Source organism: Chrysochloris asiatica, unplaced genomic scaffold (genome assembly GCF_000296735.1).
Source record: "Chrysochloris asiatica unplaced genomic scaffold, ChrAsi1.0 scaffold00351, whole genome shotgun sequence".
Classification (NCBI taxonomy): Eukaryota; Metazoa; Chordata; class Mammalia; order Afrosoricida; family Chrysochloridae; genus Chrysochloris; species Chrysochloris asiatica.
In genome coordinates, this window is record NW_006408869.1 from 2,124,714 (window position 1) to 2,143,282 (window position 18,569).

An 18,569-nucleotide genomic window follows, 5' to 3' on the forward strand; every position below is an offset into this window, starting at 1 on the left:
GATTGTAGCTTGACTATATGACAGCAATGTCTGTCTCTCCTTGGGTAATATAGGGAAAGAAAGAGCCCCCTATGTGTAAAAAAGGAACAAAAAAAAAAACAAAACAAAAACAAAACAGCAACAGCAAAAAAACACATTGGATACTGTAATCTATAATCACAGAAAAGCAGCAAAAAAAAAAAAAAAACAGATTGGATACTGTAATCTATAATCGGAGAAAAGAGAGGTGAAAGAGGGGGGCAAAAAGGAAATAAAAAATCTGTATCCTAGTATGAGTATGACTTTAATATCCTCTTTCAGCTTTTTTTCCTTCAAGTCCACCTGAGAAATTTCAGAATGCCACTGTGGGTTGCTATGATATAATTCAGGAATTAATTTTCAGCCTGTTTCATTTTTCAGCCTATCTCTCCTGCTCCACAATCTCCATTCTTACCTGTTTCCTAGTGATAAACAGTTCAGGGCCAGCTGTGGCCATTTTGTGCTGCCAGTTGGTTTTATGAGAATTACGCCTCTTTAAATTTGAGGGGTCTCTGCACATATGTAGTAGAACCCTGCAGTCATGGGGGTTAGGGAGCTGTCCACTCACTTAGGCACCCCCTCTAGTCATGAGAATGGAGGTGCACAGACAGGGAGAAGCCAATGAACACAGAACAAAAACACAGAACAAAATAATGTCTACACCTTTGTATCCAAGGTTTCTGCAGGGTCAGTCAGTATCTGGTCTCCTCACTGCTCTGTTTGGTCTCACTTCTCGGTCTCACCCAAGTTGTCAGCTCTAGGCCCACGGGTTTGAAAGTACAAGATTTCTTGCTTCCACTATAAGTTCCACTGGCTATAAGCCTTCAAATTTTTAACTATTCCTATATATGTGGTTCAGAATTTTAGAGCTATCCATGAACCTACTTCTTCTGGTATTCTGTGTTATTGCTGATGGAGATTTTTCACTGCACTTCTACCTTATCCACCATCAAGCCCCGTCCCAATGGCAGTAAACTATTTTTATATAAATTGTAATCTTCCAAATATTATAATCAAAACAATATTTATGATTTTTTAAATTAAAATTTTCTTTATACATTTTTAAATACATGTATGAAATATTTTGTTTACTTTTTAAGAAAATTACTTTCTTTATATTCCAAAAGTATCTGTACTATAGAATTTGAAAGGCAAACTCCTTTATTAAGAAGTGGACAGAATTTCAATGAGACAAACAGATACAAAGAGAATGGTATTCCTTCTTTCTATTTTTTTTTCTTTTCTGCATTAAACTGTATCATTATTGTTAAGTGCCATCAAGTCAGTTCTGACCCAAGAGACCCTGTACAGAGTTTCCAAAGAGTGGCTTGGTATCTTGAACCACTGACCTTGTGGTTCAAATGGACCTTGCAGTCTAGTGCAATAACCCACAGCACCATACCAAGAGTCCATTAAACTGCATAGTGTATTTAATTTAACTAAAAAATGAAATTCTTACAAATATACTTAATCTGGGACAAGGAATTATATCGAGATTTTAAACTATGTTTTATAATGCATCCATTTTTACAATACATAGACAGGATTTGTTTTCTCCTCTAGGAAAGATGGATCAAAAGAACCAATAGTTGAAATGAGAACAGAGGATGAAAGAATTACTAATCATGAAGATGGAAGCCCAGTAAATGAGCCAAATGAAACCACACCACTAACAGAACCTGAGTATGTAGCTTAAAATTATTTTTGGATAAGTGCTAGTAAGTTAGTAACCAATTATATTTTGTAAAAACATTTATTTTTTAATAAAAATCTATTGAAATATAAAAAACCATTTCCTTTGAGACATTTAACATGAGTAAATTGTGTCAATAACAGATGAAAATCTACTGTTGGAACATATATTTTAAATTTTATTCAGAAATACCAAAAATACAGAAATGGGTTACAGAATTGGATTTTCCAGCACCAATTTTCAAGAAAGTGATGCTCTCAAAATGTGATTGATATTTACTAAAAAATGATTGTGTCAGGAAAGCAGTAATCATATTCAATATGATAGTATGAAGTATGAATCAGAAGTTTCAAATGTACTAAAGACTTAAAAATTGTAAAGAAATTTTTGAATATTGTCCATCATTTTAACATCTACATAGTAGATGATACATAGTCTCCATTTGATATTATGTTATTTACTTATTTTTATTTCTGTCATAACTCTATTAAAAATATAGTAATTTTCCTACTAACCATTTAAAACTGATGATCATGTTCCTCTGTTCATGTACATGAACTCTAAGATGATTAATATCAGTGGAATTACTAAGACTTCATAATAATAGTATACTGTTGAACACCCTTGGCAACTACAAAATCATGGTGATCAAGAACTATTAATTGACTACTTATTTTTCACTAAAATAGATTTCCGTTTACATAATTTTTAAAAACAAATGAATACAGTTTTCTTTAGGAGCTAACACTTCACTGCACATAAACCTGACTTAATCTAAAGGAAAGATGATGATTGAAGAATATAATTTGTTTCATAAACCACTGCTAACTGCTATTCAATGAGTCAAAATGATTAATTGTAGATATAAATACAGTACTACTCCAATGGTAGCATAGTAGTTATGAATCAGGCTGCAAACCGCAAGGTCAGCAGTTCGAAACTACCAGCTGCTCCGTGGGAGAAAGATGAGGCGTTCTGCTCCTGTAAAGATTAACAGCCTTGCAAACCCTGTGCAGGGTCGATATGAGTTGGAAAAGACTCCACGGCACATAACAACAACAACAACAACTCCAGTGTTAGAATTTCAATATAAACTCTGAGGTCTTTCTAGTTATTTCATCAGAATATTATGTCATTCTGAGTTAAAATGTAACTAAGTTAGTTGCCACAAGGTAGGTCAATATTTTTTCCATCAGAAATTACAATGTTGCTAAGTATTATATAACAAAATAAATTCCTGTGAATTAACTAACATATAATTTTTATATTGGAATGTAATTAATTTTATATTGGAAACTAATTAAGAAAGTTCTTACATGTGATGGAAATAAATTTGAAACAATGTAACAAATGATGATTAAATAACTTTATCTCAATCCTGGAAAATAAATACTCAACACAATAGAACTAACAATAACTTAAAAATAGATAAGCATATGATCATGAAGTTGTTAAAGACTTCCTTTTGGTTCGATCCACTATCCAATACCTTTGTTCAAGAGCAAAGATGTCAGTTGGAGAACTAATGTGTGCCTGACGCAAGCCATGGTATTTTCAACATGCATGAGAAAATAGGACAATGAAAAAGAAGACCATAGAAGAACTGATACATTGGAGTAAGTGTTGGAGAATATTAAAAGTACCATGGACTGACAGAAGAACACACAAATCTGTGTTGGAAGAAGTACCAAAAAAATGAACTGAAGCCAGGATTACAAGATTTTGTCTCTCATACTTCAGTCATATTACCAGGAGGGACAAGCCTTTGCAGAAGGACATTATGTTTGGTAAAGTGGAGGATCAGTGCAAAAGAAGAAGACCCCCAAGGAGATGGACTGGCACAGTGGCAGCACCAATGGACTCAATTATAACAATTGCAAGGATGGTATAAGACTGGGCAGTGTTTCATTCTGTTGTGCAAAGGGTCACTATGAGTCGATGCACCCAACAACAACAACAAATACCCAAAAATACCATCCAGACTTATTTGGAAAACACTGGTTTATTTTAAAGTCAGTACATAGTTCTTAAAATAAAAGATGCCTTATGCATGATTCTAAATACCTATCTAAGCTCTAAATATGTTGACATTTTGATGATAGAAATGAACTACAGTTGTATATTGAACAACACTACGTTTTAACAGTACAGGTCCACTTACATGATGACATTAAAAACGACAACAAAAACAACACTGCATTATGTTAATCATCTCTGCATAAGCAATTCCTTTCCAGTAAATTGTGTTCTGCAGTAATAAGTGATCGCTTGCCATATTTGAATATTTCCGTTGTCTTTAGTACAGTATCATAATCTGGAATAATTTCATGGGACCTATGTAAAGTGTCACTAGTGATGCTGCATGTGTTCCCAAGAAGCAGAAAAGAGTCATGACACTACAAGAAAAATTAAATTGCTTGACATGTACCATGGATTGAGATCTGCAGTTGTGCTTACCTGAAATTAAGGACCATTATAATAAGTAAATAAACAAATAAATGAATGAATAAATAAAAGGAAATTTGTTAAAACGTCAATGTAGCTATGCCAGCAATCATAAAACCTTAGTAATTTTTTGCAAAATACTTTTCTATCTCATACTGAAAGTGCAGCATTTATGTGGGTGCAGTATATAATACATATAACATTCAAAATGTGTTAAATGACCACTATTGGTATAGTTTCTGGTCAGCAATAGGTGATTAGTATTAAGTTTTTTGGGTATTTGAAAGTTATTAGTGATTTTTTACTGTTTAGGAATAAATGTCCCTAATCCCTATTTTTTTTCAAGAGTCAAATATATTGTTTTTATCACATTTTGTGGTCAATGTTTTCAGTGTTTGAAAACTGAAAACGTGAAAAGACAGTTAGTATACACTTTACATAGATGGTAGTGACTAGAGTCTATTAATGATATGCTTGGCTGTTTGAGTTTACCTAAAGACTAGTCACAGGAAAAGGAGTCTTGGAAGCATAGTGGATTATAAGCTGGGGTGCTAACAGATATGTCAGTAGTTCAAATTTACAAGTTGCTTTGTGGGAGAAAGAGGATATTTTCTGCTCCCATAACGATTTACAGCCACAGAAAACCTATACAGGCTTTACTCTGATACCCATGGGATCTCCATAAGACAAAGTGGACTCAACGACAATTAGTTCTGATAGTAGGTACAAAGTAGACCCTACTTCATTGCCAGCAATGGTTCTTAATAGATTTGGCTTGTGACTTACTTTGCTAGTTTTTACATGATAGCTTTGGTCTCAAAAATAAAACTGCTTACTCTTCTTATTCCACAATGTATCTGTTAGTTGTACTGCAGTGGTTTGCATGTTGCTATGATGCTGGAAGCAATGTCACTGGTATTTGAAATATAAGCAGGGTCACCCAATGTGGTCAAGTTTCAGTTGAGTTTCTTGACTAAGACAGATAAGGAACGAGAGGCAGGCTACTTATGAATGCTTGCCCACTGGAAACCTTATAAAGAGAAGGAGGATATTGTCAGGTACAGTATGAGAAGATGAAAACATTATGAATAGCATCAGAATGTTGTCAGATATAGTGCTGCAACATGAGGCACTCAGAATGGAAGGCACTTAAAATATAACTGGGATAGTGCTGTCTCATAAACATAGAGTTAATCATGATGATATAAATGCAGGGAAGCTTTAGGCACCTTTACTTGCTGATGAAGACAAACAGTTATAACATCCATTAATAATTGGAACATGGAATGTATGAAGTATGACTCTAGGAACATTGGAAGTTGTCAACAATAACTTGGAATGCATAAAGATTGATACACTTGGCATTAGTGAGCTGAAATGGAATGACATTGGTCATTTTAAATCTAACAATGATATGGTTTACTATTCTGAGAAAGACAAATTGAACAGATATGGCATCACACCTATCACTAACACCAGTGATGATGAAATCGAAGAATTCTTACAAATATTTCAGTCTGAAATTGATAAAATATAGAATCAAGATGACTTGATAATTGCTGTTGATTGGAATATGAAACTTTGGGACAAAAGAGGAAGAATCAATAGTTGTAAAAAATGGCCTTGGTTATAGAAATTATGCTGGTGATCATCTGACAGATATATACCAGGCCAATAATTTATTCTTAGCAAATACTTTTTTAATAAACATAAAAAGAGATTGTGCATATTGATCTTACCAAATTGAATACACCAAAATCAAATTGATGACATCTGTGGGAAGAGGTGGTGGAAAAGCTCAATATCATCAGCCAAAACAAGGCCAGAGGCACACTATGGAACAGACCATCAATTGCTCCTATGCAAGTTCAAACTGAAGCTAAAGAAAATGAAACAAGTCCACGAGAGTCAAAATATGACCTTGAACATATCTCGCCTGAATTTGGAGATAAATCACTTGAGAAGGATATCATGTTTGGGAAGGTGGAGGGTCAGAGAAAAAGAGGAAGACCCACAATGAGATGGAATGGCCAAACAGCAGCATCGATGGACTCAAGTGTTGCAACAGTAGTGACGTTGGCACAGGATTGGGCAGTGTTTCATTATGCTGTGCATAAGATCGCTATGAGTTGGTACCGACTCAATGGCACCTAACAACAACAATAATCAAGAACATATGTGATGCATTAGATGCTAATGATTGAAGACCAAATAAACGGTGGGATGACATCAAGAATGACGTACAGAAAGAAAGCAATAGGTCATTCAGAAGACAAGAAAAAAAGGATAGGACCAAAAAGTACATCAGGAGATATTCAGAAATTTGTTCTCCAGTGTAAAGATGCTAAAATAATGGAACAAATGAGGAGATAAAAATGCTGAACAGAACATTTGAAAGTACAGCTCAGGGAGACAACATCAAGTATTAGAATGAAATGTTGAAAGATTTTGAAATAGAAAACTGAAAGGAATAAACATACTCAGCATTTATCATGCTGAAAAAAGTGAATACGATATTCAAGCCTACACTAGAAATATTGTAGGATTTTATGGTGTGGTGCTGTAGGATAAACACTGAACCACAAGGTCAATGTGAATTACACAGACAGTAGGTTCAAATACACCACCAACTCCTTGAAAACACCATATAGAGTCACCATGAGTCAAAACTGCCTCAACAGCACTTAGCAATAAAAAAAAAATGGGTAAAATATTGAATGATGCAGAAAACATTAAAAGAAGATGGAAGCAATAAGTAAAGTAACTGTACAAAAATAAATAGGCAATGTTCAAACATTTCAGAGGTAGCATATGATCAAGAGTCAATTATACTTAAAGAAGAAGTCCAATGTGCACTGAAGGCACTGGCAAAAGAAACAAGATCCTGGGAATTAATGGAATACAAATTGAAATCTTTCAACACACTGATGCAGTACTGGAAGCTCTCACTCATCTATGCCAAGAAATTTGGAAGAGAGCTACCTGGCCAACTGATAGAAAAAATCCTATTTGTGCCCATTCCAAAGAGAAGTGACCCAATGGAATGCATAAATCATATGATAATATCATTAATATCCCATGCAAGCAGAATTTTGCTAAAGATAATTCACAAATGGCTACAACACTGACAGGGAACTACCAGAGGTTCAAGCTGGATTCAGATGTGGACATGGAATTCAAGCTATCATTGCAGATGTTAGATAGATCTTGGCTGAAAGCAGAGAATACTAGAAAGATGTTTACTTGTGCTTTATTGATTGTGCAAAGGATTTTAACTGGGTGGATCATGGCAAATTATGGATAACATAGTGAAGAAGGGATCTTACAGAACACTTAATTGTGTTCATGAGGAACATATTCATAGACTAAGCAGGAATCTTTAGAACAGAGCAAGGAGACACAAAATGGTTTAAAATCATGAAAGGTGTATTCCAGGGTTGTTTTCTTTTATCATACTTATGCAATATGAATGCAGAACAAATAATCCAAGAAGGTGGATTATATGAAGATGAAGGTGTCATCAGATTAGAAGACTCATTAACAGCCTGTGATACGCAGATGAAACAATCTTGCTTACTGGAAGCAAAGGAAGCAAACAGGACTTAAAATACAGGACGTGAAGTTCAAAGATCACAGCCTTTAGTATGGGTTGCACCTCAATATAAAAAAAACAAAAGTTCTCAACATTGGACCAATAAATAACAGTATGATAAATGGAGAAAAGACTGAAGTTGTTAAATGCTTCATTTTGCTTGGATCTACTATCAACACTCATGCAAGCAGCAGTCCAAAAATCAAACCATGTGTTGCATTAGGCAAATGTGGTGCACAATACCTCTTTAAAGTGCACAAGAGCAAAGATATCAGTTAGAGCACTAAGGTGTGCCTGATCCAAGACATGGTATTTTCAATAACCTTATATGCATGTCAAAATTGGACAATGAATAAGGAAGGCTGTAGAAGAATTGATGTATTTTAATTATGGTGTTGTAAAAGAATATTAAAAGTTCCTTGGATTGCCAGAAGAACAAATAAATGTATGGTGGAAGAAGTACATCCAGAATACTACTTAGTAGCCAAGATGGTGTGACTTCTTCTGTCATACATGAGATATGTTATCAGGAGGGATCAGTTTAACATGCTTGGGAAATTAGAGAGTCAATTTAAAAGAGGAAGACATGCATAAAATGAATGAACACAGTGGCAACAATAATGGGCTCAAGCACACATTTGTGAGGATGACACAGGACAAGTCAGTGTTTCCTTCTGTTTTGCTTGTCATTAGGAGTTCTAGCCGACTCCATGACACCTAGCAACAACACAACAACAATTCTTCTTATTCACGTATATAAAACAAATTGCAAATAAATCTGAGGTACTAACAGAAACCTCACTCTCTCACACAACAATGAGGCTTAGAGTGACAGAAGGGAATTTAAATTCTAGTTGTAAATTTTTTTTTTTTTAATTTTGTAAAAAAATAAAAATTTCTCAACTAAAGCAAATATTACTCCAAGCTCACAAGATGCAATGGTAAACAGAATTGCAGAAAGACAAAAGAAACTGAAACATTTAATTCATTTGTATTATAAGATTTATGGAATTGTTTTAGTATTAAGAAAGAGAGACTTATTTTTTCATAGCTTGCAATTAATACAACTCTCCAAAAAGTGTCCAAAGTGATACAGAAAGTGAAAAGAAACAATTAACAATGGAAAGAGACCAACTAAATAAAACATTAAATATAAATAAGTGGGGAAATCCTCAACTATATTTATTTGCATTAAGTGTACTAGAACCCTAAAACCTGTTTAAAAATATTACTAATTCATTCATCATATAAATTTTATTTAACAATATATGGCAAGAAATATTGGTAGGTTTTATTTGAAAAACATGGGTATATAAACTAATTGACATATAAAATGTATTTTTTCTGTTTAAAAACTCTCAATAATTGTATTTTATTATAAACAAGTGATTATTAAATCTAAACCACCTGATAATGATATATCTGGTGCCTCTAAATCAGTAACAACAGTGTTTTATTTATCATTCTGCATTGCACTGCATATTTGCAATTAAAAACATTAAATTGTTTTGTTCTTTAATTATTTTTTCTGTAAATTTTGTATTGCTTTAGCAGAATTAATTTAATATCTTTCTAATAAGTAATTCTAAATCCCCAAGACATTTAGCATATTTCTTTCTACAAAGTGGTGACTTGAATGCTAAGAGATTGTGCGAAACTTTAGCAAACAAAGTTGATGATCTTTTTTTAATTCCTTTCCAGAAAATTGCCTTTAAAGGAAGAAAATGGCAAAGATGTCTTAAACCCAGAAAGTCTAGAAATTAAAGTTGCTAATGATATACAATCAAAAGAAGATGACAGCAAAGCATAACAGCCAGATTACAGCAGTTTGAACAACCCTACAAAGAAACAGCATATGGATTACAGTGACCCTATGACCAAAACTATTCCATTTACCTTAATTTCTTGAGAAACTTTTAGCTTGGGATAGCTTGTACACATATGATCAAATACTCCTGTCCATGATCTTTTTTCTTTTGTTGTTGTTGTTTGTTTTGTTAAGAATTTCAATATAGAGACCTGACTGGCATCCACACTTGGGTATCAATTTGATTCAATGATTGAAGTACTACAATTTACTGTGCGCCTAATGTGTTCATTTCTTAAGAACTGTATTTCATGCCAAAGCCACTCCAATAAACATGATTTTAAGAAAAATAACAAAACAGCAACAACAATAAAAAAAAGAGCTTTGTGAGATAAATGTATACGAAAGCCCTGCATGTACTTGAATCTTATCTTACGCAATTAGATTACTAAAGTGGCTTTTCAATTTAAGATGCGAGCACTTAATAAATGTAATACTTTTATCAGGAGAATTTCAGGAAACCCAGGGTTTAAAGGAGCCAGATTTCCATAGCAGATATTGAAATTGAGAGACACTTTGGAGATCTATTTTCAAGTTATGATTACAGTGCTATTTGAATGTTAATTTTTGATTGTGTGAAGTGCCAGATAAAAATTGTTACCCATTTAAGAGAATATTAGTTGTGTGTGAAACTAGACAAGAAAGACCCTCAAATTTCTGTCTCTTTATATATGCCATATTCATTCAGAATGGATTACACAAATATTAAATATATTGCAAGTGAATATAATATTGATTTTTGCCCTCAGCTTCAAATAAAATAAATTGAAATGGGAACAATATCAATATGTTGTCTTGATATATTTATAAATATGATTTTCTTTTTAAAAAAAACAATTTGACCAAACAAGTCTCCAGTGTCCATATACTTAAAATCACGGCCTCAGATACATTTTAGCCCATAGTTTTAGAAAATATTTATTTAAACTCATATCCCCAATGGTATAGATCAGTCATGAAATTTAATTGGTTAAATTGAAACTAAAATCTTCAGTTTGATTAAACTAGATAACATCTATACATGTTATGAAAGTGTCACTGATAAACAATTGACTTGTCACCATTTGTGTTTATTCAGGATGTTGTAACTATAAGTCATTTTTAAGGTTTGATAAACAATTTTGTTTTGTTTAGTTATTCAACACAAACTTTTTAAATATCACTTGTTAAAGCCTAATCCAGAGAAAAATACATATTAACTTCCAAGCTATGCAAGCTCCCAGAGGTAAAAGACTGAAATGTGATTTTAATTTATATGAAAGGTTGAAAATGCATTTGTGTTTATAGGTATACATGCCAATTGGGAGCAGGTTTTAGAAAATTACTTACCCTAGAGAACCAAAAGTTTCTTTCAGCCCCACAACATTCATAACCTTTAGTGTTTCAGGTGGTATTAGCTAAAATATTTACCAATTAGGGAATGTGTTCCAATTGAATACTGAAGGGAGTTTTAGGAGTGCAGAGCTAGCAGCTTTGGGTGTGTCACTAGAGATAATATAATGAATACTAAATGTAATATTAATGCCACTCATAACCTTTATTTACAAAGTGCTTGAACTGTCAGCCAAGGAGAAAAAGTTAATTATACGTCACTCTTCACTTTTTTTTTTTTTTGACTGTCAGCAAGACAGAATGTGCACATCTGCATGTTAAAGCACTAAATCTCCACAGTGTCCTTGTCCTAATTAAGGGGTTTTAATGAAGGAATCGCTTCCTCATATCCTTTCTGGTATGTTCTGAAGAAAAAGACAAGACTTTCTGTGCCTAGCTAGGAATTTGAATGATATCTAAATAAACAAACCAGTTTAGACAAAGTTGTCTAAATGGCGTCTTCAAAGGTTTGACTTGCTGTTCCGATCAAATATGTTTGATCAACTATTTCACTTTCTTTGGTACCTAAAGGCTAAAACTGGACAAAATATTTGAATTAGATTGTGCCAGTGCAAGTGGGCTTAGTAAAGTGTCTATGAGGTAATAGTAATGGCCGCTCAATTGTTTAGGGATAGGAGCATACTGTTTTACACTAATGATGGTGAAAGAATTAGGAAGGCTGGAAAAGATTTAGCATGTTTCCTGTTATCGTATCTGTTTTACTGCAAGAGTAGAATTGATAATAAAAAATATATATTTTTGTGTTTTCTCTATTTGAATGTTTCTGTTTCTTTCATTTCATTGGACTGTCCATGTAAATCAATTCATTTGAATATGCTTTTATATACGGTGTTAAAATCCTTGTCACACGTGTGGTATGTGGAGTAATAACATGAGATAAAGAGAGAAACTGGAGCCAATTGCAGACTGTTTCAAGTGCACTACTTCAATTCTCTGGATGGTCCTTACCTCTTGTCCTTGAAATCTATGCCATGCAGTAGCAAGGCAATACTGTGAGAAGCCTTCTTTTTCTTTCTCTTTTCTTTTTACATTTCAATGGAGTGCTCCAAATTACTCTATTTGTAAAAGTTTTTAAGTAAGAAATGGCTTGTAGTCAATTGTACAGTATGAGTAGAACTGAAACAACCAATTTGTTATTTTCATTCTTAATCATGACTACACATATTTATCTAATTATATAAACATTATGTTTACCATCTCAGAATACTGTTAAGTATTAGTATAAAATGTCAGAAGAGTTGACTGAATATGAGTACTGTTAAAATAATCTGAACCCTATGCTACTTTAAACCAACTAGTCAAGATCTCACTGAAAATGTTGGTATTTCATGATAGGTTACATGCAAATCAGGCAATGACAATCTATAAACAACAAATATAAAAGGAAACAGAATATCAGAATTTTAACAAAAATATTCTTTTAAAAATGGACACAAATTAATTGTCAACTTTTTGTAATCATTAGCAAAGGAATTTAATTAAAATTGTGATTTATAAAGATTTATGTATTGCTTTTCTTGACTGAGACATATTGTGATTTTGTTAATATTAATGTCTAACATTAATGTAGTATTTCTCAAGTTTTATTTTATTTTTAATATTAACAACTATAGAAATATTTTTTCAAAGGCTGTTTAATCCAGGCAACATTGCTTGAATTTTTTAGCCGAGTATTTATATAAATAGAAGGGTTGTATTAATCAAATTATTTATTTGACTGCAAAATAATTGATTGTAGCTTTATAATTATGCTTTTATTTTAGGCTTATTATTTTAAATAAGATGTATTTGTGCCTTTGGATTAGCATGACATTGCTTTATTAAAAATATACATACACAATGCAATCTTTACATGGCTCATGTCTGTGACCCTTGAATAATGCTGTTTTATTTTCATTCAATGAAAAAACTAGACTCAAGCTATCTTACCTTAAGTACAATATTAAATATAGCAAATCACAGTATATAACTTATTTTCACTCATGACAATTTTTTTGATGCACAACCATGAAATGTACTTAATTTGTTCTATATTGTTGTTCTAGACAATAAATGCATTATAGATATCCTTGAAATTGAATTTTATAAGTTGTAAAACAACAGATGAGTTTTTAAAATAGTGTAAATTTCTATGGTGTCATTTTAGTCTACATTGCTCTTATTGATATAAATTGCATTTGGACTGAAATCATCCTTCATTAATGATGATAAGCTAATCACTGAAGAACCTATATACAATGGAAATGGTAGGAATGAAAATTCTCATCTTCTAAGAAATGTTAGAATATAATATTATAATTATTTATAAGATGTGCAATGTTCTTTTAAATGAAGAATAATGAAAATATTCAATTTGAATTCCTAATGAAATTATTTTCATTATCATATCCAATTACCTTTATGGGTTAGCCAAAAAAAATATATTTTTTTCATGAAATTGTTAGTATTATTGGTTAGGGGCAAAAAATAGATTTTGCATCTTTTTAATCCTTTGAAGCATTTTGACATGGACTCCCATTAAAATTGAATATGAAACCATTGACATATACTAAAATTAAAATATGAAATGTCACAAGAATTAACAACTTCAATACTAAAATTAGAATATTTCAGGAAAATATTCTACTTATGAGTTTCAGTCATGTTCTAGATTAAATGCTAATAAATGAGAGTGTTATTAAAGGGTCTAAAATTTTTTGTTGATGAACAATGCCATTCCTTTCCAGTTTCTTGTCTTTTAAAAACTAAATTTTCCATGTAGCTGAAGGTATTCAAGAACATTACACAAAAATGATAAAAGATCAATAGTTTTTCCTTACATAATTAAAGACATATATTATGCTGACATATGTATTTATAGTGCATTTAATATTATTAGGAAAATATTCCTTTATTCTCTGTAGCATTTTGCCAATAGCTTAAATATATTAGTTGCCATCATCTCTTTTAAACTTTTTGATACAATTTTTAGGCTTTGGCCAAACAACCATTATAACGTTTGCTGGAAAGATTACATTTATTACTTACATACTGCTGCCTCATTTGATTTTTTTCTTAAAATAGAAATACATATCTTTTAGTATGTGGTTTTAGCCTCTTTGGAAGTGAATAATCAAGCAATGATTGTTGGGTCATTTTAAGTCACAACCAGAGATAGGAGAGTAGTGACATTAAGAACTGTAGAAATCCTGAAAGGCAAACTGAAATTTTACATTTAGAATAAATAAGAAAGAGCTGAATATGAACAGTACTGGACTAGGGACTACAAACTTGACTAAAATGAAAATTATGAAAGACCACATTGATGTAAAGGAGAAATATTAGTGAAATCCAGAAGTAAAGTTAACAGAGATAGAACCTTTGATTCCATTTTGCACATATGATTTATTTTAAGAGAACAATGTATATCATATACAGCAAATTATATTTTAAAGATCAAACATATTTGGTCCCAACCCTTAAAGGAATGTTCATGCTCTAGTTTTTGCCTCTAAATCAGGTTGGGATATTGTGAACTACTTAGAAATAAAGATTAATTTTGTTTTGGGAGGGTGTTGTGGTTTTTATGCTGTGTTCAGTATGCATTAAAACATACTCTTTCTATTTTCTTTAATTTATATATGTGACTCAAATTCTATATTCCTAAGTTAGCTACCACAAAGTTTTCCTATCGTTTCAATATAGTATGTCCCTATGAAATGCTGTATATATATGTCTAAACTGTAAAAATTATACTGCAAATGTTAAAGTTTTGTATTTATGAGAGACATGGAAAGTATGGCTTACAGTATATCAAAATTGTCACTCTTCACCATTTGTATATTAATAGTAAAGATACTTTTACTTTAATAAAGTGTTGTATTTTATGTTTATTTCAACTAATGACTTGCTATGAGTGAACTTATGACTTGTGAAATCATTTTTTTATTGGTTTCAGATTTTATTTTCATAATTATCTTCCTATAGAAGCAATAATCTACATTTCCATGATCATATTTAATATCTACTCATCATAGAGCTTGAAAAAAAGGAATAACACAAAAATTTTATACACAAATACCATATTCTGTATATGTATAAATAAATTCAATGTATTAAATATGTTTTGTAGACCAACTTTACTTATAATATAATGGAATATTGAATATGAGACTTTGAACATATTCATGCAGATATTCACTTTGGTGAATGCGGTGACATTAAAACACTAGAATTCCAAATAATCTCTACAAATTCAAACAAAGAGTATAATTTCTGACATTCTGCTTCATTCTGAGTCAGTCTTTTGGTCTATGCTTTGCTCAGTGGGAGTTTATAGAGCTAACTGTTGATTAGAGCAGCAATTCTCAAAATGTGGTCCAGAAACCAACTGCATAAGAACCACTCAATGAACATGTGGTTCTTGTTAAATGATGGTGAGTCAGTTCTAACTCATAGTAATCCTATATAGAGTTTCTGAGGAGCAGCAGGTGAGTTTGAACTGTTGACTTTGTGGTTCAAACTCACCAGCTACTCCTCGGGAACTCTTTAGAAAATTGCTATGAGATGGAAATGACTCAACAACACTTAAAACATGTAAAGTGTGACTCTTTCTTAAAAAATAAAAAGTAGCAAATCTTTCAGGGAGCCATTTTCAATATAAGTTTTATAAATCCCACAAAATGCTTCCATATATAGGAGAAAAATAACATTAAATAGGTAGTTGGCTTTAAACAGGGAACAGAAGAGCATTCACATAAAGTGCTGGTTCAATCTGTACTCTATTTTTAATTGAAAGGACAGTTATAATGAAGAATGGAATGTGCTATTGAGAAAGAAGTCAAAACTAAATCTTTTCTATATGGGGAAAACTCCTAATGTTTTACAAAACTGTTTCTACCTCATTTTTAAACCAATCCCATTACCTAGTGCAATGTCTCCTTATTTGTAGTATGCTGTCGAGTCATTTCCCACCTACAGTGTCCCTGTATAGGGTTTCCAAGGAGCAGCTGGTGAGATTGAACAACAAAGCTTTATTACCAGGTTTGACTTCTTGGACTACTTAACTCTAATAGAAACATTCAGAAACCAAAAGATTCACAGCTTTACGCAACTGAGTTAAAAAACAAAAACAACAACAACACACACACACATGAGGGAACACTTCCCCATTAAGTTACAATGGGGATAGAATAAGAATCCTTGAAATAATATTGGGAAACAGATAAAAACCTAGACATTGGAATGAAAATAAAATGAGCTTCACATGTCAATTCTAGTACCTTTTCCTGGCTCTGATCATGAGAGATTTATATAAAATTTTAGATCTTGATTCCCTCATCTATAAAACAGTGGTACCAAACTGAATAATATCCATCCTCAAGAATTTATGTAAGAATTTGTCAAAAAGTTTTATGACGTTTTTATTACAGTATCTACTACACAGGAAGTGTCAGTACAGGTGGCTATGGTTATATCTGCAAGGTAAGCACCAGACTGTTACCAACAGTTACTCTGAAAGAGAAAGATGAGAATTTCTGCTCCCATAAAAATTTATGGCCTTGGAAACACTATGTAGTATTGTTATGAGTCAGAACGGATTCAAGGGAACTTAGCAACAACAACAACATGACCATTTTCTTATGAACATTTTCCAACACTGGTAAGATTATTACATTAAGTTAGCTGTTTCATATTCTTTGGAGACAGACTATAAATAAACCAAATGGTTTCATGATTCATTTGATCATTATTAAGATAAATTTGAGTCTTTAAAAAAAAAATTTCATTTCTTGATTTCATTTACTTCTGTTTCAGTTATCTATAGCTGAATATCAAATTGAAATAAAATGCAGTGGCTTAAAATATCAGTAATATATTATTTTTTAATGAGTGTATGTGTTGATTTCATTCAAATTTACAATCTTCAACATATGGTATATATGACCTCACTTATATGGACACAGACTTTTCTTTTTTTCTTTTAATTAAGTTTTTATTGTGAATTGAATGATAGTTTACATTGGAGAATATCAGATTGACATTTATCCTATCCTATTTGGTTTCATTGCGATGATTAAAATCCCTTCCATGTATCGTCATTCAACAGCATTTGCTTCCATTCCCTCTGATTTTTGTTTTGTTTTGTTTTGCTTTTTTTGATATACACCAAAGCTCTCAAACAACCATTCAAACAACCAAGGGTACACCAAGTAAGTCTGCCCCCCCAGCCACCAGCGCACAACTCCTCTCCCTCCTGAATCCAGAGTTCCCAGCCACTCCACCTCTCCATATCATCATCTCTGCCTACATCTCTGGAGTTGCTGCTTCTCTGAATAGGGTGCCACACTCTGCTCTTCTCCCTTGATGGTCCCACAGTCCCCTGCTTCTGGACTGCAAGATCAACCACGCCCCTCCTTTTATTTCAAAATGTCTACCTTTACATTTATAACACTCACAATCAGTCCTGGCAGCAATCATTCACTATTGAACCACGAGAGTCTTATCCCCATCTCCTTTCACCAGCCCTATGCAGACTGGTTGGAAACCACTCAGTTGAGATTCTGCCTACCCCCCCACCCTCTGAAAATAAGCTCCCACTTGAAAACTTGTAAGCCAGTCACTTTGTGCCTTTGTAGCCATCACCCCCACCCCCCATTTTGGTTAGCCAATGTCTAAGTTGCCTATCTCTGTCAAACTTGTGTACTGAGGGGGTGGGAATGATCCTCACTGAAAAGATTCATTTGAGCTACTACATCCATAAGTATACATGAAGTTCATCAAATTGTAGCAGATTACACTTTTTTCCCTTCTTCTTTCTTCCTCTAATCAAGTTCTGATCATCCAGCTACCAAAGACAGGTCCAATGGGTACTATCTACAAGTAAGGGTGTTCTTGTGCCTCTCCCCTAATTTCATATGAGCTGGACACTTCCTCTCTGCTCTAGTCCTCTGTGGCTATGTCCCTGTCCCTGGGCTCAAGAGTCCCCAGGTCTTGCTATACTGCTGGCCAACCAGAAATCAACCCACATTGGCAGGAGTTGGTTGAACATAGTCAGACTTAGCTCACAACTTCATAGTTGTTTTTTCTCCCACTTCCCCTTATCAGTAGACCAACATGGTCACCAGCAAGACCACATGCCTGCTCGTGTATTCCCCTTGAGTTTCAATCTTGAAAGGAGGTTTACCCTGAGGAGACTCAACCACTTGCCTTGATGGCTCCCTGGTGAACAACTTCCTTCTTCTTGCTGTAGTCAATCAGACTGCTGCCCTTATTGTTTTTGATTTTTCCTGCTGGTCTTTCTTTCAAGAAGTATCTTCTGTTCTTCTAGGTGCACCAGGCTGATCTGTTTCTCATTTCAAGGGGAAATTTCCCACCTCAGAAGATTCTGGATAGGGATCAAGATCCCACCTACGGTCTTGTGCAATTCAAAGGCTCCACATAAATTCTCCTTCATTGGGCAAGTTCTAGGCCCATTTTAGGTATTCCAATAAGTTATGGAGCTCTGGTAGTGTAGTGGTTATGAATCGGTCTGCGAACCTCAGGGTCAGCAGTTCAAAACTACCAGCTGTTCCACGGGAGAA

General features: G+C 33.2%; 1 protein-coding gene across 2 annotated transcripts in view; it reads left to right on the forward strand.

Annotated features, from left to right (window-relative positions):
• The window catches only part of NCAM2 (neural cell adhesion molecule 2), an 834,023-nt gene extending 824,114 nt beyond the window's left edge, over positions 1-9,909 (forward strand). Inside the window, exons 17-18 of one of the 2 annotated variants that reach the window (XM_006876060.1) lie at positions 1,582-1,701; positions 9,450-9,909. In XM_006876060.1, the coding sequence (XP_006876122.1) occupies positions 1,582-1,701; positions 9,450-9,558 (229 nt within the window). In that variant the 3' untranslated portion in view covers positions 9,559-9,909. The remainder of the gene's footprint in view (positions 1-1,581; positions 1,702-9,449) is intronic. The other variant, XM_006876061.1, reaches the window with a different exon arrangement.
• The last annotated feature ends 8,660 nt before the right edge of the window (positions 9,910-18,569 follow it).